The sequence below is a fragment of the Notamacropus eugenii genome, chromosome 6 (assembly GCF_028372415.1).
Source record: "Notamacropus eugenii isolate mMacEug1 chromosome 6, mMacEug1.pri_v2, whole genome shotgun sequence".
Taxonomy (NCBI): domain Eukaryota; kingdom Metazoa; phylum Chordata; class Mammalia; order Diprotodontia; family Macropodidae; genus Notamacropus; species Notamacropus eugenii.
In genome coordinates this window covers 102,781,077-102,804,548 of record NC_092877.1, presented here as the reverse complement: position 1 = coordinate 102,804,548, position 23,472 = coordinate 102,781,077, and the positions used below count along the sequence as shown (strand labels likewise).

The 23,472-nt window shown below is 35.7% G+C and overlaps 1 protein-coding gene and 1 pseudogene across 6 annotated transcripts in view; one reads left to right on the top strand and one right to left on the bottom strand.

Annotated features, from left to right (window-relative positions):
* The window catches only part of SLAIN2 (SLAIN motif family member 2), a 73,122-nt gene that overhangs the window by 10,548 nt on the left and 39,102 nt on the right, over nucleotides 1–23,472 (bottom strand). Inside the window, exons 4-8 of one of the 6 annotated variants that reach the window (XM_072620706.1) lie at nucleotides 22,954–23,115; nucleotides 22,612–22,773; nucleotides 17,810–18,169; nucleotides 17,335–17,472; nucleotides 5,217–5,294 (exon numbers count right to left, since the gene is read on the bottom strand). In XM_072620706.1, coding sequence (XP_072476807.1) covers nucleotides 5,217–5,294; nucleotides 17,335–17,472; nucleotides 17,810–18,169; nucleotides 22,612–22,773; nucleotides 22,954–23,115 — 900 coding nt within the window. The remainder of the gene's footprint in view (nucleotides 1–5,216; nucleotides 5,295–17,334; nucleotides 17,473–17,809; nucleotides 18,170–22,611; nucleotides 22,774–22,953; nucleotides 23,116–23,472) is intronic. The other 5 variants (XM_072620707.1, XM_072620708.1, XM_072620709.1 and 2 more) reach the window with 5 other exon arrangements.
* On the top strand, nucleotides 1,983–2,900 carry LOC140511572 (KATNB1-like protein 1 pseudogene; annotated as a pseudogene).

Genomic DNA, 23,472 nt, shown 5'->3' with positions numbered 1-23,472 from the left:
ATCTTTGAGGAAGAATTTTATTTATATTTTGTGAATTTATCCTGGAAATACTCATGCAGATTCATAGTGGCTGCTATGGGTCGATCACATTGGTGTTACAGCTTCCTCAGGAAGTATCCCCATCATTACAAGTTTACAAACAAGACTAGATGGACTATTTGTTTGTGAGTTTGCAGGCAATTCCACTGAAGCCGAAAATCACAATGTACCTGGAAAATAACTTTTCCATGAAAAAACTATAGAGTCAGAAACATCCTTCTACCTGCCCCTACATTCCTCACACATGGTTGGGCATCCCACTGAAGAAAAAAAAAAAAAGGCACTGATGTTCCCAGCCACTGTAATCTTGGACCAAAGGCAGAAGTTCAAGCAGAGAAGAATAAGGAAAGAGCTTCAGAATATGATAGGGATGGTTATTATAGGAAAGGCAAGGAGAAGATCAAGAGCCAACTCCAAATTCTGAACATGCTCCCATAACCCTTTTTTCTAAAGCCTACCTATTATTCCTTTTAAATGCCATAATTTCCAAGGTTTGGAGGCTCAGAGAAGGGAAAGTAAAAGTAACCTTTAGACATAGCCTATTAAGTTTTTTATGGAACTTTATTTTACTGACAAAGGGGAACAAGACAAAGAATAAAAAGTTTCCTTCCTATACAACACCCATATTTGCTTTTTATTTCACAAGTTGACTGAAAGTTAAAAGCAGATGTTGAGCAATGTTTTGCTTAATGCTAAATGCTCCTGCACTAAAGGATCAAAAGTTGCAAAACCACCAGATAATCACTGTGACTTCTTATGAAGTCATATTCTAAATACATAAAATTATGTTCCAAATATAATTTTCCTGTGTAAGAAAAATTTTTTTTTACCATATGTATGCAAATTTGCAAATACAGTTTAATAAAAAGAAACATAATTGAAAGTTTAAAATTTCCTTGACAATAATTTGCTTTTTAGGAAACATGCTAAGACTTAGGACAGCATGAGAATGACTTTCATACTTTAAATAAACAATTCTTGAAGTGTGGGACCCCTGGAGTGGGGTGTATCATTATTATTTTTTTTTTTCAAAGAAACTTAGAAAATTTTGTTTATTTTTACTTTTAGGACTCAGACCTAATGGAACAATGCTTTTCTTTTTTTTGCATTATCTGATAGGTTTTTTTTTTTTATTTTTTAATGTTTAACAATCACTGCCATACAATTGAGATTTTATCCCCCCCCACCTACCCCCCATTACCCCCCTCCCTCCCCACGACTGCATACAATTCTGTATAGATTCTACATATACTTTCCTATTGAGTATATTTTCACTATAGTCATGCTATGTAGTCAGACTAGAATAAATGAAAGAAATCATATAACAAATCAAAACATGGTGTATCATTATTTTTAATGTAATATAATGTTTAATGTAATAAATAATTCCACATTTGTATCTTTCTTTGTCTCTTACATAATTTTGCATGTATATTACTTTTTGAGCAAGATTGCTTGGAAGGGTATCAATAGAGTGGAAATAAATGTGGTAAGGAAATTTATGGAAGTCAATGTTCTTATATAATAATTACCCAAGATTCTATTTAGGAACAAGATGGGTAGTTACTTGATCTGAGGGAATGAAAGGTAATCCAAACACATTGGAGGGGGGAAGACAGGAGCATCTAGAAAAAGGCATTTTCAAATATGCATTTACTAACGATCATATTAAAAATATGACTAACATCTGAGGAACAACAGGATGTCAACTTTTCAAAACAACAACAACAAAAAAAATACAGAATTTTGTGAGCATAGGACATAGGGTAAAAGGCAAAAAATTTCCTAGAAAATCAAGTGTCTTATGCCAAAGGTAGATGGAGAGAAAAACTGTTAATCCCATACCAAAAATGCATCTGTAGAACTGGCAAGGCCAAGGTGCTATCCTGGCTGGCCGTGCGGCTGCTTTTGAATGGTGCTGCCTGGGGGCCGCACCATGGGGACTGCGGAGGCGCTCTAGGCTGTCGGGGCCCAGCTGAGGAGGCGCCGCTGGACCATGAGCCGCCAGGATTTAAGAGATTATGGCATCTGAAGCCCACAATGATAGAAAACGGAACCTTTTGCACATTGAGGGCCATTCCACTGATCTTCCTGCAAAAAGGATCTCTCATTTCACTAATAAGAACATGAAAGAGGGTAAGAAATCTCCAAAACAGTTGGCTGCTTATACAAATAGAACAGTTGGATACACTGTGAAAAGTCCAGACAAACTGCACAAAGAAGTACATTACTGAAAGAAAGTTCATCATTATTTTCCAAATCCTTCTTATAGAAGAAAACATTTCCCTAGAAGCAGGGGTTGTAACATAGCAAATAAAGAAAATGAACTGGCTTGTGCAGGCCACCTGCCTGAAAAATTATACTGTGAAGGTCATACATTTTTACTTAACACCAGTGATGCTAGTTCTTCACAAACGGAAAGCCCATCATCAAAATATAGTGGATTTTTTACTGAGGTTTCTCAGGACCATGAGACAATGGCCCAAGTCCTTTTCAGTAGAAATCTGAGGTTGAATGTAGCTTTAACTTTTTGGAGAAAACGAAGTATAAGTGAACTGGTAGCCTATTTAGTGAGGATAGAAGACCTTGGAGTGGTGGTAGATTGCCTTCCTGTGCTCACCAGCAGATATGTGATAGTTGGTTTGAACTGGATTCAAGCAGTCATAAAAAGATGGTGGTCAGAACTATCTGCTAACACAGAAATTGTAAAAGATGGAAATGTTCATATTTTAAAACAACAATTAAGTGGATTGTGGAAACAAGAAAACCATCTTACATTGGTTCCAGGATACACTGGTAACATAGCTAAGGATGTAGATGCTTATTTATTACAACTACATTGACAAGCATCACCACTTGAAGAGGACTTCCCTGTTCAGAATACGCTTGGACTTTGTAAGCTTCCAGAAAGAGGTCTTTTCTGAGAACTATGAACCAAGGAGGGAAGTGGAATCTTCCAAAAATCCCATTTAATGAAACCACTAATGAAATCCTAACAATCTACTTCACATTGAAGTGGAAAAATATCCACAAGGAGCATCTTTGACTTCAATGAGGTGAAAGTGCACTATGACAATTGTACGCCTTTGCTGCGTTTGGGATTTGTATGGTTATTTGGGGGATAGTTGCTTAAGTGCATCTGTGTCTTATTGTAGTCCTTCACATTGCATAAAAATGTAATTTATACTGACATGAAAAGAAAAAATGGGCAAGACGTTTTGCTAGGAACCACAAAGACCAGTCACCATTAATATTTTTTTAAGATTGTGTTTTATAAAAAAAAACCACTAAATGTGTGCAGCTACTTTGTGATCATATTGAAAAGACTTTAAAGATGTTTAAAACAATGTAGCAAATAATGGATAATTTTTTCACAGAGATACTGTGTAAAGCAAGATGCCTTAATTATTAGTATGTTTGAAAAAGCCAATATATTATGTTACTTATATCTTTTAAAACAGCCATGCAGAGAGGCATGAGATCAGGGATTTTACAGTCATGTAGAATTTTGATTTCGGAACCAGTTTCACCCAGTTTGAAAAACTTGAGGATATTTTTCTCTGATTTTTGCCAGAATCTGTGTGTGTGTGTGTGTGTGTGTGTGTGTGTGTGTGTGTGTGTGTGTGTGTGTGTGTGTGTGTGTGTGTGTGTGTGTGTGTAAATATAAAAAACTGAATATTAATTGGATGAATGCTTAACTGGAAATGTCCTTGGAGTTAGCTAATTTATATTCACTTTTTACAAATTATATTATTTGTATATTTGTATATTATACTATTATTTTCAGTTCTGAATCATTTAAACTTTTATTTGAGTAAATATACTAAATGTTTCTCTCTTTTTTTGCTTTTAAAAATTCAAAAAAAAAAAAGAATTGGCAAGTTTGTATATAGAAAGCCTGTCATAAACCAACAAGCCTCATCATTGTCATCAACCTCAAAAACTTAGGTAAGTAGCCCCTAAACCTAGTTTCCAATATTAAACATTATAAATCCATGACTCTTATGAATCTCTTTACAATTTCCTTTTTTTAAACTCTATATGAAGTGGTCTTTTTAAAAAATTAAACTAAATTTCTCTGCAGTTTCACTTTTTCACTGAAACTCACTAAAATTGCTCACGACCTATATACATGTTCATGATTTTAGCCTCCCCCTGCCAGACTTAAATCTGAATCAGTTTTCCTTCAGCTTCACCTTTCATTTTAAATTTACTCATTCATTCAACAAGCACTTACTAAGTGGCTGCTACATGCAGTGCATTATATTGACACTGCTCCCAAATCATACTTTCCTCTCTATACCGCTAGAATATTGTTATACAGCATATTGCAGTAAGAGAATAATCTCATATCCAAATCTACTTTTCAACACCTACCCCAATGGTTTCCCATTCTGCCTCTATTACTTCTCCTTTGCCCTGAAGTCCTTTCTCAAGTGTCCTACTCTTTTCTGTGCTCCTCTCCCATTCAATCCCACTGTCTTCCACATACAGAGAGACAGAGACACACACACACACACACACACACACACACACACACACACACACACACACACACCAGGCAGTGGTGCATTTTTACCTTAACTGAAATATTTCTTTCTTAGCTGACCAATACATCTAACTTCCTCCTACCAGTCTGGAATGAAATTACTCGTCTGGAACTCTCATCAAAACTCAATGTTGTCAAAAAGTTTAGAATGAGGTTTTTCCAAAGATGACAATAGTTAATAATCAAGACACTGATTATGGCTTACTGTTTTCTACTCACTCACTCCTTAAACCCATTTTTGCTGGGGGTTTTTCTCCTCTAAATATAAGCCCAGTTAGTCCAGACTGGTTTTTTAATGTGGTATACCACATCATTCATTTTAAATTTTTTTGACGGCACATCCATGATCAAGTGAAAAATTAAGTTTTTTTCAATGGGAAGGAAAATGCCAAATCCCATGATGTTAAGTGCTACATGTCACAATGAGTGGCAGCAATACATACCTCTGTAGAAAAATCCTCCTTCCTCTGGATTTATCCAGTTAACTGATCTTGCAATACTCTTTTATTCGACAAAACGTTTGTAGTTTGTCATTGTATTTATTTCTGAACTTATACTCAGTATATAAAAAAGTGTAACATTTAATTACCAGTGTTGGAACTTTAACTTAGCAAGAGGCTGCAGTTACCTCTTTTTGCAGATGAAGTTTGAAGCAACTGTTTGGCTTTGAGGGAAGTACGAGGCAAATTTTTCAGCCTTTGGGAAGCTGTTGAAAAATAAGGAACTGTAATATTTGTCTGAAAGGACAAGATAAATGCATAGCTTCTGTAAACTTGAAAATTTAAAAATAAACTTGAAAATTTATCAAGAAACAGAAACTAGAATAAGCATTGTTAGAATTCTAGAAGCAAAGGGGTTTTTAATTGATGCTTGGTGAATTAGGATGCAAAGGAAAGAGGTTGAGAATCTTAGGTGCAAAATGCAGATTTTTAGCGACAGTTTCTTCCGGATCAGGAAAAAAAACAATATGCAAAACACCCATGGGAAATCAAATCACCAGCAGACATGCTGCAGAATGCAAAGATATAAACACAAGACTAAGTTAAAAAAAAAAGTGAGAGCATACAGACTTAATATAATGTGGCCCAAAACAAATGCTGTGCTTGTTCAATGCAAAAATAACAACAACAAAAATCCCTATCATTTGCAAAGCAATTATATAGATAAATTTCCCTAAGGAGAAAAAGAAAACAGGAATTTTTGTAGTTAAAAACAAAAACCTCTCACTCGGATGGCCTCAGTCACACGGGAAAGTCAAACATGACAAACATACAACCATATTTCACTCCACGCATTTGATTTACGCTGCAAGCACCCTGGTACCAGCACTCCTTGAATATCTGGACTTAATATGTCTTCCTAATTTTTTCCTTGCCCCAAGGCTTTCCCCCCTCTAATCCATCCTCAGCATAGCTACCAAAGTGACTTTGCCTCTTCTAAAGCACAATTTCCTTCCTCTATAGGTTCCACATGATCTCCAAGATAAAAAAAATCAGACTCCTCTGGCATCTAAAGCCCTTCACAATCTGGCTCTAACTTGCTTCTCTATTCTTATTGTACATTCTTTCTCATCATGAACCCTTTATCCAACAAAACTAACCATCTTCATACAACTTTCCATCTTACTGCCTTTGTTCAGCATGGCCACCATACCTGAAATCCATTGCCTACTCAAGGCTCTTAGAAACCCTGCATTCCCTTCAAAGTTCAGCTCAAATACTACTTCTATACATTAGACCCAAATCACCAGCTACCACTCACTACCTCTTCCCAAAACTTACCTTCCATTTATTGTGTATATTTATTTCACATATACTTATATGTGTACATGTTGTCTCCCCCAAAACAATGTAAACTCCTTGAGTGCAGGAACCATTTCATCTTTCCCCCATGCATAGTAAATGCTTTTAAATGCTTGCTGAAGAATCCAACAAGTCCACTGTCAAAAGCTGTCTGGTTACAGATTACTGCAAATTATGCTTTTAGCTATGCAGGCTAATCTTGCCTAGAGGTTCCAAACTTCTATATTAGGAAAGGTTGTCAGGTGAAGAGTTGAAAACTAAATCAGAGTTCTTCTGGAATATTCAGAACTAAGATACAAGAAAAATAATCTAGGGTCCTGACTAAAGGATGACTGCAATATATTAGAACTCTTCTCTCACCAGTGGGACCCACAAGGTTCTCATTCTCTCCACATTCTTAGGACATGTTGCAACCAATAGTCTGGTAAAGTAAATTGGAAGTTGTAACAATGTCCATTCAACAAGGGCATTGGTTCTAAATCTATCCTATTAAAAAAACAGCTCAGGACAATGAAAAGAATATAAGCTTTTACAATAAAGCAACCTAGGTTTAAATCCTACTTCATACACTTACTAAGCCATGTTGACTATGGGTAAGAGCACTTAACTACTTGAGGATGATGTTAAATGAGAGTGATACCTGCACTACTAATCTCACAGGATTGTTGTAAGGAAAGCACTTTGTAAAACTTAAAAGGAACATATGCATCTGTTGTTTTTATGCATTTCAGCAATCCAGTACATCACCTTGGGTACCAGGAAGCTTTCTATTGGCACTTATCAAAACAAAAAAAACAAAAACAAAAACACACACACACACACAAAATCGTGTATCTGTATATCTGCCACAAAAATCTAGCCAGGCAACATTAATCACCACAGATCTGGAATGAGGAAGAAACCAAAGCATGGCAACAAAAACTAGGATTTACATCCAGATGGAGTTCTGGTGTCATTTTAGACATACTACTTTACTTCAGTAATTTACCAAATTATAATTCTGCTGAGAAAATCAACCAAATACCAATTCTAAATGTTACAATTTAACATTTTTGGCAGACTAGACAAGCCTATGTATCTAATTTTAAATTTATTTAATGGCACTAAAAGCATTAAAGGCAGTGGGATGCTATGGAAAAGAAACTACTGGGCATAGAATCAGACCTGCCTCTGGCATTTACTATTTCACAGGAAAAATCACAGCTCTCTGACTTGGTCTCCTTATCTGCCAAATGGGGGAATAATATTTGAAGTATTCCCTTTGTGGGTGTAATTATGTAGATCAGATGAAATACTGTCTGTTACAGCCTTAAAGCTCTGTATAACTTTCAGATGATCTGGACCTGCTACACCACTGGTGTAGGGAAATCCATGGGTGGAAAGCATTACTGCTGAGTACATTTTAAGTTAACTGTTCCAAATGCTAGTCAAATTGATTTCAGTGTTAGTAAGTTAGTACATACTTCAACAATGCCACTGCTCCCTCCTGACTTCTACATAAGTTTCAGAATGTGCTGCCTTCTGACATATCAGTAAAACCACAGGTAATAGTATATAGCTCAAACAGAAAAGACAACACCCCTTAGAATAAATTCTGGGACAACTTATTTGAAAAGTGCAGCTTGGGCAGTTTAAATCTTTTCAAATGTGAATCAACTACCTGCATCAATTCTCTCATTTCAATAACTCTATAAAGGGTTCAACAATCAAAAAAATCAAGTGTCATTACACACAATGTTCATTTGTATATTCATTGCATTTGAAAAGTTTCTAAGTATTGAGGCAAAAGCTTTTTGTGACCAGCCACTTTAAAATTATCTTCAGTTTTATAGATAAAACCCTTTTCACTAATCTGGTTACTAAATTCTATATTGTAATGTTTTAAACAAATTTTGATCAATAATTTACAGTATCCTGTTCTGAGAAAAACAGCAAGGAAACCACTGAATTTGCGAGGTGAAAAAGACTGGCAAGGTGAGGTAACGGAAGATAGGTTTTGAAGGGCTTTGAACACTAAATGGGATTTTATGTTTGATCCTGGAGGTGACAGGGAGCCACTAAAGTTTACTGAGCAGGGAGGTAACTTAATTAGACCTGAGCTTTAGGAAAATCACTTTAGAAGCAAAATAGTGGGTAGCTAGAATGAGGAGACTTGTGGCAGACAGACACACCCAACAGGTTATCGCAATAGTCCAGGTGTAAGGAGATGAAGGCCTGGACCAAGGTGGTGGCAGTATCAGGGAGAAGGGGGGTATATTTAAGAGATTTTGCAAAGGTGACATCAACAAGTCTTGGGAACAAATTGGCTATGGGTAGTGAAGGGCTGAAGATGACACCAAGGTTATGAGCTTAAGGGACTGAAAGAATGTCCTCTATAGGAGTAGGGAAGGCAGGAGGTGGACAGAGTTTCAGGAGAAAGAGATGAGTTTGGTTTTGGACACGTTGAATTTAAGGTATCTACTGAATATTCAGTTAGAGCTGTGTGAAAAGCAGCTGAAATTGTGAGACTGGAGGTCAGCAGAAAGCTAGGGGTAAGGTAGGTAGATTTGAGAATGATCAGCACAGAAGGGGAACTGATTACCAAGATTACCACATGAAACAGTGTAAGAGGATTAGAGGGCCAAGTACAGGACCCTGGGGACACTTATGGTTAGAGTGACCTGGATGAGGATTCAGGAGATGGAGACTGGAGTCACAGAAGAGAACCAAGAGAGAGTAATATCCCAAAAACCTAGAGAAGAAAATACCAAGGAAGAAAGTTCGAACCACAGTAGCTGATAGAGGTCGAGGAGAATAAGGACTGAGAAAAGGGTTTAAAGAGGACCTGGGTTCAAATCCTACCTTTGGCATTACAACTTCTGTGATTTAACCTCTCTAGACCTCAGTGTCTTCATCTGTAAAATGAAGAAATTGGACCAAATGACATCTAAGGACACCTGCAAGCTCTCAGTCTAGAATTCTAAAATACTTTATTATGTGAGGAGAGTTAACCCTATTTGCCTGTTTTTCTTTTAATTATAAAATTCCCATTTCTTCAGCCGATTTTTTAAAGTGGTTCCAAATCACCTCACTATCCTGACATCCTTTGAGCTTCTGTCTTCTAAAATAGGGTACCCAGAACTTGGCACAATATTCCAGATGAGTTCTGACTAAATCAGAGTACGGTAGAGCTTACTGGTTCTACCATTTAGACAACTGTGCTTCTATTAATGAAACCCCAAGATTGAATTTCTTTTGGTTTCCATATCACACAGCTGACTCACTGAACTTGCATCTCACAAAAATGTCTATATGTCTTTTCCCTACGAACTACTTTCTGGCCATATCCCATTTTGCAATTGTGCGACTGAATTTAAATTTCTCTTTTGCCCATTCTTCTTGCCTACTGATTTTTGTTTTTTGTATCCTAACTCTATTATCCAAAATAAGTTATTGCTCCCAAATACAAATTTGATAAGCATGATATATGTCTAGTGTCCCAAAGGTATTAGTGCAATTTTAAGTTTTAATATAATCTTTAAGAGTTTAAGAGCTTAAGAGTACACTAAGACTTTTAGGAATATCCTATCCATATGCCCTCATTCAAATCTCTGATAGAATTATTGAATTAAACAGGACAAAAAAAGGACAAATCTCTAAAACAATCCACTAGAAATCATCCCTCCAGGTTAACATCATCAATTAATCAACAATTAGGCCAAACAGTTTGGATACATTTCTGCATCTTGTCCAGAGAAAAATAAGGCATGTGGTCCAACTCTTTGCTGAACTCCACAGCAGTTTTGTAATCTACTAATAACAGTTTAAGTTTATCTTTAATAGAATCTTGTATTTTTTTCCCAATTCAGGAAATCCCTTAAAAATCCTCAGGTTCACAGTTACGAAAAATAAAACATTTTGTCCACAAAGCTTCAGGGCTCATTTCTTCATACTGGTATATTAAGACAACTATAATCCAGTTTGGTATGATTTAGCTGATCAGACTGACTTCAAACAAAATAAAGCAATATCCCTAAATTTATCAGATATACATACTGTTGTAGTTTGTCCTTCATTCTCAAAGAGGACCATGACATTCAGATTGCTCTCTAACCCTAAGAAAGTGATGCGATGATTTGCAAGAGAAACAGATTTAAGCGAGGGAGGACTGTGCAAAGTCATCAGCCTCACTTTGTCCTTCAGAGCCATCTGGGTTCAGTAGTAAGATACAGATCAGGACTATTGGAGATGGCCCCCAGAAGCAGTGGAAGATCATGGCCTTTTTTAAGCTAAAGACTACAAGTAGAACATAAGTGAACAGTTTTTCACAAGTTATCTATAGTCATTTAAAGTATTTGTCCTTCACATTTGCTTAAATGACTCCTTTTAATTTGATATATTTTCCAAAAACATTAAAAAAAAACACAACAAAAACTAAAGTATCTGAATCAAAATACCCTATCTAATTTTCTTGAAACAAAGGCCTCAGTGGGGCAGATTTAATGGTTTTTTTTTTTCACTATGCTTCAGTTCTGCTTCTATTATTCATTGCTGGTGAATACCAAAAACCCACTGGAGGAGTGGGGGGGTGGGGAATAACAAGACAGTATGGTAGAAGTACTGGTGTTCTTACAGGAGTCAAAAAGAACTGTAACCTAATCTAGAATGACAGACCCCCATGAGTCTGGGATGGAGATGGAAAAGACTGACAGTACTAGCAGAGTAGAGACAGAAGATTTGGGAACATGGAACAATGAATTCAAAACAGCCAATGATTAACCAATGTCTTTAGGAGTGGGATTGGGGGTTATCCAAGATAAAGGTACTATATAAATTTAAGGTGATTGTGGGGAGGGGAAGCAGCTTTTTCTGGTGCTGCTATCTGATCACCATAGGTAACTCCCAGGATAGAAATTTCCTGCATTAATTTAAGTTAACAACTCATCTTAACAAAAAACAGGGCTGATTTAGGGTATTAAGAGATTAAATTAAAAAAAGAAAAAGAAAAAAAGGAGATTAAATGACTTGCCATGGTTACACAACTACCATGTATCAAAGACAAGACTTGAAACCCTAGATCTTTCTTGACTCCAAGAGAGTAAGAACAGGTAATAATGTCATTATCTATACCCCTTATCTACTTTTTAGGCTAAGCCTGAAACCCGGCTGTTATCTATTATCCCTCAGGAGCCTGGATGTGACCCACTGGTTCTTAAACTATATTCTGCAGGCCCTGGGGATTCAACACCATTTTGGGATCTTGACCATTTTCATAATAATACTAGGATGTTATCTGCCTAATCCTGATCTCTTCCATGAGATATTAAATCTATCCCTTAGTACAAAGTTTCCTATGAAATTTAGACAAAATCTTGAGTTCTTCGTATCGCCAAATATGAAGCTATGTAAGCCTGTTTTTCACCACAAAGATTTAAAGCTGGTTTGTCATAAGCAATAAAAACTAATTTAAAAATCTAGAAAATGCTGTAATTTTTTTTTTCTTAATGCATAACAGAGTAGGAGAGAAGTTGTCATATTACATAAGACAGAGAAAGTAAGAAATCTTGTTTGGAAGCAAAAGGTGAAGACAAACAGAAAGAAAGGGATGTTTCCCTGGGACCAACCAAACCAAACCAAACCACGCCAGTGACTAGGAAGCTAGAACAGGAATGCAGAGGGTCTGACCTCTCCTACTTACCATACCTTTACAGAATCTCAGAGGCCATCCAATCCTGTCCATATAAGAACTGTAACTGTAACACACCCAACAAATAATCATTCAGCCATTACTTAAAAGTATCCATCAAGGAGGAATCCGCTACAGTTCACTCCACTTGAGCACATAGGAATCTAAATAAATCTATCCTCTTCTATAAGACAGTATTTCATGATAGTTATATCCTTGTCCCTTTTAAGTCTAGTAATTTCCCAAGATAAAATCCATAATTCCTTAAGATGTTCTCCATACAGCGTAATCATTAAGACCTTCATAATCCTGCCATCTTTCATCTATTTGCTTCCCAGTTTTATCAGTCTCCCTACTAAACTGTGGTACCTAATGCCCCAGACATCATACCAGGGGAAAGGTACGGTGGACTTATCACCCTCACCCCAAATAAAATCTTTTTATTTATGCAGTCAAAGATCAAATCAGCTTTCAACTCTGCCATACCTGTTGATGAACATTTAGATCCTTTTTCAACCAAACTATGTAACAAACCCTCCACCTTGTACCTGGGCCACAAAATCAATTCTCTAAGTATATGTATAAACTTTTATATTCATCTCTATTAAATTTCATACTATTGGACTGAGTCCAATATTCCAGATAACCCATAGGGTTCTATTAGGATTTTGCCATCCAGTGTACTAGTTATTCCTCCTAGCTCTGTCATACAAGCATACCATCTTGAAAAGCATGGAAAACTTCACTGAATGCTTCACTAACACCTAAGTAGGCTGTTTTATCTGCAGCACACCCAAGTCTGCTTCTCTTGAAACATCATCAAAAGAGGAAATTCGTTTAGTCTGGCATGATCTTCCTTTTGGAATTATGTTAACTCTCTACCATCAGTACTATCTCCTTGATTTGTGGAGCTGTCTCTACTTCTAGGACCTCTTCACACTCCAGTTTATACAACATAAACTGAAGAAAATCTCAGTCTTTTCTGGGATCTAGGTCCAAGTTATAAATTCTCCTTAACCAAAACACTTCACAATAAATCAGGTTTAATAATAGTGTCCTTTGTACCTTACTTGCTCCTATGATCTTGCTGATTATTGAGAAATAAAACAGCCCACATACTACAGCTATATTATAAACTTTTGCTTAAGTATAATTTTGTTTAAATGAGAGAAATCTTCAATATTTCTGAGTTTTTGCAACATAAAAAATAATTTGTTAATTCCATTATTTTATGTTTTAGTGAAAACTCATCCATTATCCCTATTATCTGGGGATCCACTCACTAATTCACAAAGAATCAGAACAAGATTAGCCACCAGGTAATGCTTTTTGGCCACAGAAACTCACTAGCCTATCCACATTGATAAAATAGTATTTTCAAGTACATTTTTTAAAAATCAGGACTTAGAAGATAGAGTTGTTGAGTCACTACTTATTTCATTATTGGTCTGAAAACATATGAGATTCACCTAAGTGAGCCCAGCAGAACTTTAGAGATTTCTCTATATCTTTTATGTTCACCCTTTATCAGGTTAGTCTCCACAATGGGGTCTCTTGACCCAGCATTTTCTATGCTACAGAATCTGAAAGCTGACAATTTTCTCTATCTTATGAAAGATAGGAAAGCAAAGTTGCAAATAAATGGTGAAGTACTACACAGATAATTTCTTAAAACTCAGATACAATAGTTCACTAAATAATCCATTCATGGTTTATTTGATAGTTTGGCCCCATGATATAACTCCAATATAAAGTCTACTACATGTCCTGTTCATCAGGACATCTAGCCATATAGGATTGGGAATTTTACAAATAAACTTTTATCATTAAGTAAACAGCACACAAAATCTTTTGTTTAGCCCCTCATTATTTTACCTTTTTCTTCTTTAATTTCTTACTAGATAATTCCTACATATTTTCTGAAAAGTGAACATTCTCTAGCCCATTACTAGTAAGGATGTTTCATTCAAATCTGTCCTGCCACAGTGGCCAGGCTTTTCCCTTCTTTTGTGTGGAAAATTACAGCCTATTTCACAGTTAATAAGGAATCCCAATGTTCTTAGAAGCAAGACACTGGATTTACTACCCCTACTCAAAAACACCTTTCCTGAACAGGAAGAATTACGGAAAATTATACATATACTACACTATCGTATTCCATGCTCCTCTAACCTATTCTGCTTACTAAAGCTATTTACTTTTTCCAGTAGTATTTTCAAAGTATTAAAAAATGTCTAAGATTAATAGTTTCTAAAAATTAAATATCACATTAAAGCTTTTGTTCTGTTCAGATTTGAATGCCAACATCCACAAACTGCAGCCACAGCAAATTGAGCATATAAAATTAGTGGAATGGCATAGCATAGTAACAAGGCAAAGAAGTGGTTCCTTAGATAGAAATGACAGCATCCTTGCAAAATCAGGCTCATGCAGCCCAGAAGATAAGAGCCAAAGCTTTACCATTTAAGAGCCAAAAATAAAAATAATGGAAAACAAAAGCAGCATCTATTATGCTAGCGATTACAGCAGTTTATGCAAAAAAAAAAAAGTTAGCATTTGATGAAATAATTTGAATCAGCAGCAAACCTTGGATGCAACAACATTTAAGTCATATAACATCAAAATAGGAAAATCTATATCCAACAGTACCGTGATAATAAAAATATGCTAAGATAATATTTATTTATGTAAAATATAGACATGACAAAAATCTGAAATTCTGGGTGAAAAAACTCATTTTTCTCTAACATCAATATGCCAACTGAAAAAAAGGAACAATATGAACATTTAAACCAACTTAAAATGTTTATAAAGCATCAATTACTTTTCTAATTAACAAAATTTACTTTTAGTACCAGATTTCTTACTACTCAGACATGCTTTTCCCCAATTTGATTTCTTACTAAAAAATATAGTAGCTGAGTTTGTTTCCATGTTAGCATAAAGCTGTACTATGTAAACAAAAAAAAGTCCTACTGAAAACAGAAACAATGAACAAACCAGTTAAGTTCTTTCTCCTCTACCTCTATAAAAATATGAAAGTGAAATTAAATAAAAACTAAAGCGAATAATGTTTTCTCCTAAAATTGGAACTTCTTCCTTGTATTTTCTCTAGGAAAATCTTCTACATAAATCTAGATAGTAAGAAATTATGGTAAAATAGATAACACTGCCACCACAACAACTTATCAAGTAAAAGATCTGGCCAATATTTGGTATCATAATATAAAGAAGCTTTTATGCTCCTGAAATTTTAAAACTTATGAATCTCCAAACTGCTTACTTTTTTTTTTTTTGTCACTGGCTAGTTTTCATTTTTAGGAAGTGTGAAAATCACCAGGATAATGAAAAAAATCACTCAAAAGGCCAAAATTTTTTAAAAATTAGAAAAATACTGAAAAAAATATCAGTTATTCAGAAAAGCGGTCCATTTAGGTCAGTATTCAATTCCTGATGATGACCTCTTATCTGTCCCCAAAGCAGCACTAAAACATTTTAAATTAACTCCAATTTTAATGGATTATGAACTCCCAGATAAAAGTATGAAGTTCCAGGTATGTATAATTCAAACAACAGTTAAAATTCCTTCAATAAACAAATAAGATCACTTATGAAGTATCCTGACTTTGATTTGAGTTTAGCTTGTCTTACATACAACGGTCACTCAATAGATATTTAATGAATATCTATTAATTAATAATAGATAATTAATGGTATATCATTATGACTGCTTAAGTTAGAGCTAATCAAGAACTGACTGTAACATATGGAACCTCTTTTGTATTTTTCAGTTTTCTTTCCTGTTCAATAATGAATTAGGATACATGTTCAATAATAAATTGGGTTTTAACAGACCTTTCAAAAATACATAAATTATCAGGCATAAATTTGAAATTATGTTTGAAGTACCCTTTTTTGGTTACTGAACACAGGACTACAAATACATAAATGCAAACCCTCCTCCTTCCTTTAATTTAAAAATTTACATTAGCACATTCTTTTTTCTGTCCAAATTATTTTTAAATATTGTAATATCAATATTTATTACATGGTTTGCATTACACTATCATGCAAAAGAACAAAGCACTAATTTGGTGCCAGTTTGTTTTATTTCAGAGATTTAACTGAGCAAGTGAATTCAATAGAAATATCTGAATTTTTTGTTTTCTCTGAACTTGGGTGTTTTAAAAATATTAGCAAGACATTTGTGTCATGCCTATTGCTCAGACAATCTCAGACTAGTAAGAAATTTCAAATGCCACGAAAGAATATGCCCTATGATACACCTGATAAAGTAGTCATTAAGTCTGAGAAAAACCATTAACTCTGGAAATGGTCTCCTCTACTTTAATTTGGTTTCAAAGTACCAAAACCTATCACAGAAATCTATATGTAATTCCCTTCCTTCAATAATTACAAAATCTATACCCTTATTTTGCAGTCCAAATTTAGAATCAATATCTTTTCCAAACCAAAAACAACAATTTTGGTCTTTTCCTAAAGAATGACAGAATAAAACCTGAAGAGGAAAATATTTGAAAACAAACTGCAATATCAATGCATGGATTAAAAATACACTGAAACTCTTTGAAAACCAGGTACTAGAAAAATAAATAATGTAAGTGACTTTTGACAATTAGATCAGAGCCTCAGTAAAATAAAAAGGTTGAACATGACAATTTCAGATACCTTTCTGGTCCTAAGATTCTACAGTCCACTCCAGGATTCATTACAATGTGCCAAATAATCAAAAAATAAAGGATCAAGAAGTAATGAAACTTTAAAATACCTGCATAGCTAAAACTAGGCAAGAGTATGCCAGATTTTAAATTTTTTACTTACTTTGATTTTTTTCTAGAAAAACAAAACTATGAATTTTCATACCGGAATGGTGGAAGTGTGCATCTTGATTGCAGAACATTATAAAAATAAATGATGGCCACAAAAAAAAAAGCCTTTTGGAATATTCAAGTGGAAGACTACAGATGAAAATAAAGATCTTTACACCGAACTAAGTTTCTATAATGCGATTTCTGACTCCTTAATGAAAAAACTCCTTCTACTCACTAGCAAGAAGCTATATTTGCTTTTTTCCAGTCAAAATAATGCCTTTTAAAGGCACTCCTAAGCAAACTATAAAGTTTAAACATACTAAATACATTATTCTCTTAATCACTAAGTAAACATGTTAAATCAAAATAGCTTCTCTAATTTAAAACTTTTTTTTTAATTTAACATAAACCAATTAATATACACAATTTTAATTTTCTGATACTTACTGGCTGATGCTTGAGACTGAATCCGAGGTATTCCTCCATTTGGCACTTGAAAATTTGAGTCACTTCTGCTGCTTTTCACAGAGTCAACTTGAGTATTAGAGGTCCGGGACAGGTTTGGAAGACTACGTCTTAGTTTTTCTGTGTCAACAAATTAAAAATGAAAATATTCTCTCAGCTGCAGAAAGAATTAAAATACTGACATACTTGAAAACTCATGCTGTTTAAATTTAAAATGCATATAATAGGGGAACTCTGTAGCAAAGGAAATATTTCTTTTTTAGTTTCAAAAGGTTTTAATTTAACTCTAAAGTTCTACTGCATTTCCCTCAAATATGTCCTCCAAAAGCAAAAAAAAAGAAAAAAAGCATAACATTTGTGTTCAAATACTTTCAAACTGTCAAAAGCTTAATTTTTTAAAATAGTAACAGCAAAAAAAAAAAAAGTCTAAAAATATTGGTTAAGGAAAATGCTTTACCTTCATTTTTAACATTGTTTGTTTGTAAATCTGTAGGATGACCTTGAAGAGATAGACGAGGTTGCTGTAAGCGGCTAATCATAGGCTGTGGGGACACTCTACTGTACTCCATCCCCCGAGCAGGAGATCGTGAACGAGGAGAATTTCTAGGTGACTGTTTGGGTGAAGGCCGTGGTGAGTTGCGTGGTGATGGGGAAAACCTGTTAACAGCAGGGTATACCGCATGATGCATACTGTCATCTTCATCATCTAAACTTTGAGCATCAAGTTCCTGATCACTAAATGTACCCCGTCTTGTAGAATTACAAGATGACCCAGAACTGCGCCGAGATGTAGTGGCTGCGTATTCTTGCCGGAGACCTGGCAACAATGAAAATGTTATTTTCTACTTAATTTATAATAGAATAAATGTCTAACATGACTACCCACAAGAATAAATGCCCAAACTAACTGCCCACATTGAAGATCTTTCTAAAAATTAATGTAAGATTCATTTTCTAAGGTAGAATCATAAATTAAACCCCTCATTCCAAAAGGTAGTAGTCCCACAGTTTGGAATGATAGTACATTAAAAAAAAACTGATGGAAAAATCTTATGTTGTGCAAGGAGAAACTTAATGAACAAACATTTCACTTCAACACTTGGGCTTTTTCCTGATAAGACCCATATGAAGGGGTATATCAAAAGTTTTTCATCCCCACAACTTAAGGAAGTGAAGGTATATTTAAAACACTGGGTAGATTCTCAATGGAGGATTTATAAAAGATCATAGTTAAGAAGCCTACCAAATGAGAAAGCAAAAATGGATTATAATGTGTACTAGGGCAAAGGAACTTTTACATGGATTCAATCAAAGATGCACAGAAACATGCTCACAGACTCTTTCTGAACAGTAGTTAAGTCTATTGTGTGTAAGTTATATCCCACAGTGAACCTTGAAGAAACCAATTAATTTTTAATTATGGTAAAAGTTTGCTAAGTGTATGTTTTGCTTTAAGTCACATTTAGCCTGTCTAGGACCAATTTCCCATCTCCCTCTCAGATTCAGTATAAATTAAGTTTCTGAATTCGGTAGCAATTAGCAAATGAAAGGAACCAAGGAGAGAAATAATGCTCAGATCATGGTTCTTAAGGTGCATTTAGCTTTTTCATATGTAACCTGTGAAACTTCAAGTCATTACTATATTACACTACACTGAACAGGGGACAGTAGTCATTAAGTTTAATGAGAACTGGTTTTAAGACGACTTACAAATCTCAAGATATGATACTTCTTTAAAAAAAAAAGCACTGTATCAAGAGACACTTTCTAGGCATAGCGCTGTTAAACAGCTTTGTAACCTTGGATCAAGACACTCCACATCTTTATCCTGTCTCATCTGTAAAATTAGTAACAAATAAGTTTTAAGATCTTTTCTAGTTTTTTTCTATGACAATCAAGTAGAGAAGAAAAGGAAATAAGAAAATAAACTGTACCTTTCAAGGTAGTGTTACCTATATATTCCTTTACTCCTTATTCTCCAAGCATTACTAGATTTGCATTTATGGTTGTGATGGATGGTTCAGAAACTTATTTTGCTTTTGTAAGGTTTTTTAATGGGGTTTGAGGCAGGGAAAGGTCAATTGAAGGATAACTGCTGCTTCTTGGTTGTTGTGAAGTATTGTGAATCTCTCTATTTCTGGTACGTTACAGAAGTTTGGAATGCAGATAAAAATCTAGGTGCATAAAAAACAAAATGGATGAATCCACCCTAAAGTGAAAATCTATAGTAGCTAGCATTTATATAGTACTTAAAGGTTTCCAAAACCCTCTCTATATTATTAATCCTTACAAGAACTCTGTGAGGTAGTCGCCTTTATTATTCCCATTTTACAGATGAGAAAAATGAGTCAGAGAGATTAAGTGACTTGCACAACATGACAAAGCCAAAAAATGTGTCTGAGACTGGTCATCTATCTCCTAACCACTTTTGTCCATGTTACCTCTTATTTCTTTTATTTTTCTTAACTAGTAAGAAATGTGATACATCAACTAGTAATAAATTTCCTATAATCTGAAGAGTGCCTAAGGTAAGCCATGTTAAATTTCATTAAAGGTTAAGATATGGGAAATGGACTCATAAAAACCAGAACACAACATAGTCTTCTCATGTCTCCCTCATAACAATGCCCCACCCATCCCTTACCCCAGAAGCATGTACCATAAAAAACAGGCCAACAATGCCATGTGTAAATATTTGCTTTAAAAAAAAAAAAAAGTTGGTGAAAGTCAATTTAAAAACTCTCCTCTAAATGCTATTTTTCATGGTGCTTTTATCTATATTCAACACTCCCTACAAAATTATGACACTAAAAAAAAATATAAACTTTTTATTTTTATTTAATTTATTTAACTTCTAACATTCATTTTCACAAAATTTTGGGTTCCAAATTTTCTCCCCATTTGTCCCCTCCCCCCACCCCAAAACACCAAGCATTCTAATTGCCCCTATCACCAATCTGCCCTCTCTTCTATCATCCCTCCCTTCCCTTGTCCCCATCTTCTCTTTTGTCCTGTAGGGCCAGATAACTTTCTATACCCCTTTACCTGTATTTCTTCTTTCCTAGTAGCAAGAACAGTACTCGACAGTTGTTCCTAAAACTCTGAGTTCCAACTTCTCTTCATCCCTCCCTCCCCACCCATTCCCTTTGGAAGGCAAGCAATTCAATATAGGCCAAATCTGTGTAGTTTTGCAAGTGACTTCCATAATAGTCGTGTTGTATAAGACTAACTATATTTCCCTCCATCCTATCCTATCCCCCATTACTTCTATTCTCTCTTTTGATCCTGTCCCTCCCCATGAGTGTTGACCTCAAATTGCTCCCTCCTCCCCATGCTCTCCCTTCCATCATCCCCTCCCTCCCCCCCGCTTATCCCCTTATCCCCCACTTTCCTGTATTGTAAGATAGGTTTTCATACCAAAATGAGTGTGCATTTTATTCCTTCCTTTAGTGGAATGTGATGAGAGTAAACTTCATGTTTTTCTCTTACCTCCCCTCTTTTTCCCTCCACTAAAAAGTCTTATGCTTGCCTCTTTTATGAGAGAAAATTTGCCCCATTCCATTTCTCCCTTTCTCCTCCCAATATATTTCTCTCTCACCCCTTAATTTCATTTTTTTAAGATATGATCCCATCCTATTCAATTCACTCTGTCGTGTGTGTGTGTGTGTGTGTGTGTAATCCCACCCACTACCCAGATACTGAAAAATTTCAAGACTTACAAATATTGTCTTACCATGTAGGAATGTAAACAGTTCAACTTCAGTAAGTCCCTTATGACTTCTCTTTGCTGTTTACCTTTACATGCTTCTCTTCATTCTTGTGTTTGAAAGTCACATTTTCTTTTCAGCTCTGGTCTTTTCATCAAGAATGCTTGAAAGTCCCCAAGTTCATTGAAAGACCATTTTTTCCCCTGAAGTAGTATACTCAGTTTTGCTGGGTAGGTGATTCTTGGTTTTAGTCCTAGTTCCTTTGACTTCTGGAATATCCTATTCCATGCCCTTCGATCCTTTAATGTAGAAGCTGCTAGATCTTGTGTTATCCTGATTGTATTTCCACAATACTTGAATTGTTTCTTTCTAGCTGCTTGCAATATTTTCTCCTTGACCTGGGAACTCTGGAATTTGGCCACAATGTTCCTAGGAGTTTCTCTTTTTGGATCTCTTTCAGGTGGTGATTGGTGGATTCCTTGAATACTTATTTTGCCCTCTGGTTCTAGAATCTCAGGGCAGTTTTCCTTGATAATTTCATGAAAGAGGATGTCTAGGCTCTTTTTTTGATCATGGCTTTCAGGTAGTCCCATAATTTTTAAATTGTCTCTCCTGGATCTATTTTCCAGGTCAGTTGTTTTTCCAATGAGATATTTCACATTATCTTCCATTTTTTCATTCTTTTGGTTTTGCTTTGTGATTTCTTGGTTTCTCATAAAGTCATTAGCCTCCATCTGCTCCATTCTAATTTTGAAAGAACTATTTTCTTCAGTGAGCTTTTGAACCTCCTTTTCCATTTGGTTAATTCTGCTTTTGAAAGCCTTCTTCTCCTCTTTGGCTTTTTGAACCTCTTTTGCCAATTGAGTTAGCCTATTTTTCAAGGTGTTATTTTCTTCAGCATTTTTTTGGGTCTCCTTTAGCAAGGTGTTGACCTGCTTTTCATGCTTTTCTTTCATCTCTCTCATTTCTCTTTCCAGTTTTTCCTCCACCTCTCTTACCTGATTTTCAAAATCCTTTTTGAGCTCTTCCATGGCCTGAGCCCATGGTATGTTTATTTTGGATGTGTGGGATACAGAAGCCTTAACTTCTGTGTCTTTCCCTGATGGTAAGCATTGTTCTTCCTCATCAGAAAGGAAGGGAGGAGATATCTGTTCCCCAAGAAAGTAACCTTCTATGGTCTTATTTTTTTTCCCCTTTTCTGGGCATTTTCCCAGCCAATTACTTGACTTCTGAATTTTCTTTCCACACCCACTTCACCTCCAGATCCACCCAGCCAGCTCTTGGGGTCTGAGATTCAAATGTTGCTTCCCAGCTTCAGGGCTTTGGGCAGGGGCAGGGCTGCTATTCAATGTGAGATTAAGTTCAGGTGCTTGGGTTGGGGCTTAGTTCCCTCAGGGGGTTTATGTGGAGACCTTCAACAATGAATATGGGCTCCTGCCTGCTTTGGGAGCCCTGGACTGCTACCGCCTCCGCCGCTGCCTCCCGAGGGGGGCCTGAGTTATGGGGACACCCCACTCCCCTCTCGACCAGCCAAAGAGACCCTCTCACCGACCCTTGTCACCTGTGGGTAGAGGGACCTGCGTGGTCGCTGGAGATTCTGTCCCTGATGCCTGTTCGTATCTGCTCCTCTCGGTGCTGCATGGCCAAGGCAGGGCTGGGCTCTGGTCCGGGTCTGGTGTCCGAAGGACCTTTCGTGTCAGGTTATGAGGTCTCTCTGGAACAGAAGTCCACTCCGTTGTTCTGTGGCTTCCGCTGCTCCAGAATTTGTTGGGAGTTCTTCTTTACAGGTATTTTATGGGCTGTGGGTTGGGAGCTAGCATATGTGTGTCTTTCTACTCCGCTATCTTGGCTCCTCCCCCCCAAAAATATAAACTTTAAAAAAGGAAATACTTACTTTCTTCTTGCATCCGAGCTAGAATCTGCACATCTGTTACATCATTTAGCTTATAATTTGATCCAATTGAGTCTTCATCCAATTCTGAAGCACTTAGCTCACTATCAACAGAAGACTGAGGACTGAGTGGAGGATTTTTATCTGTAGAACATTTAAAATTACCTAAAAACAATTTTAAAAATTTAAATTAAAAAATTAAAATTTTGGGAAACAAAAATAAAAAATCCACATTATTACTTTTCCACTGGATCCATCTTTGATTTAGTTTATATTTACTCTGCTGATAAGGAAAGTTATTTTTTTTTGTCCCACATTTAAAAACTTTTCAAATTGACTTTATGAAATCAAAACAGAGGTATATACCTTTATAATTGCACAAAAAAAATGGCAATCCTGTAATTTCACAAACTAGACTGTCAGTCTTCTATTATATGACGACCAGAATAAGACAATCTTGCTTCTTTGTAGGCATGTGTGTGTGTACACACACATTTAGTACCCTCTTTAAAAAAAAAATAG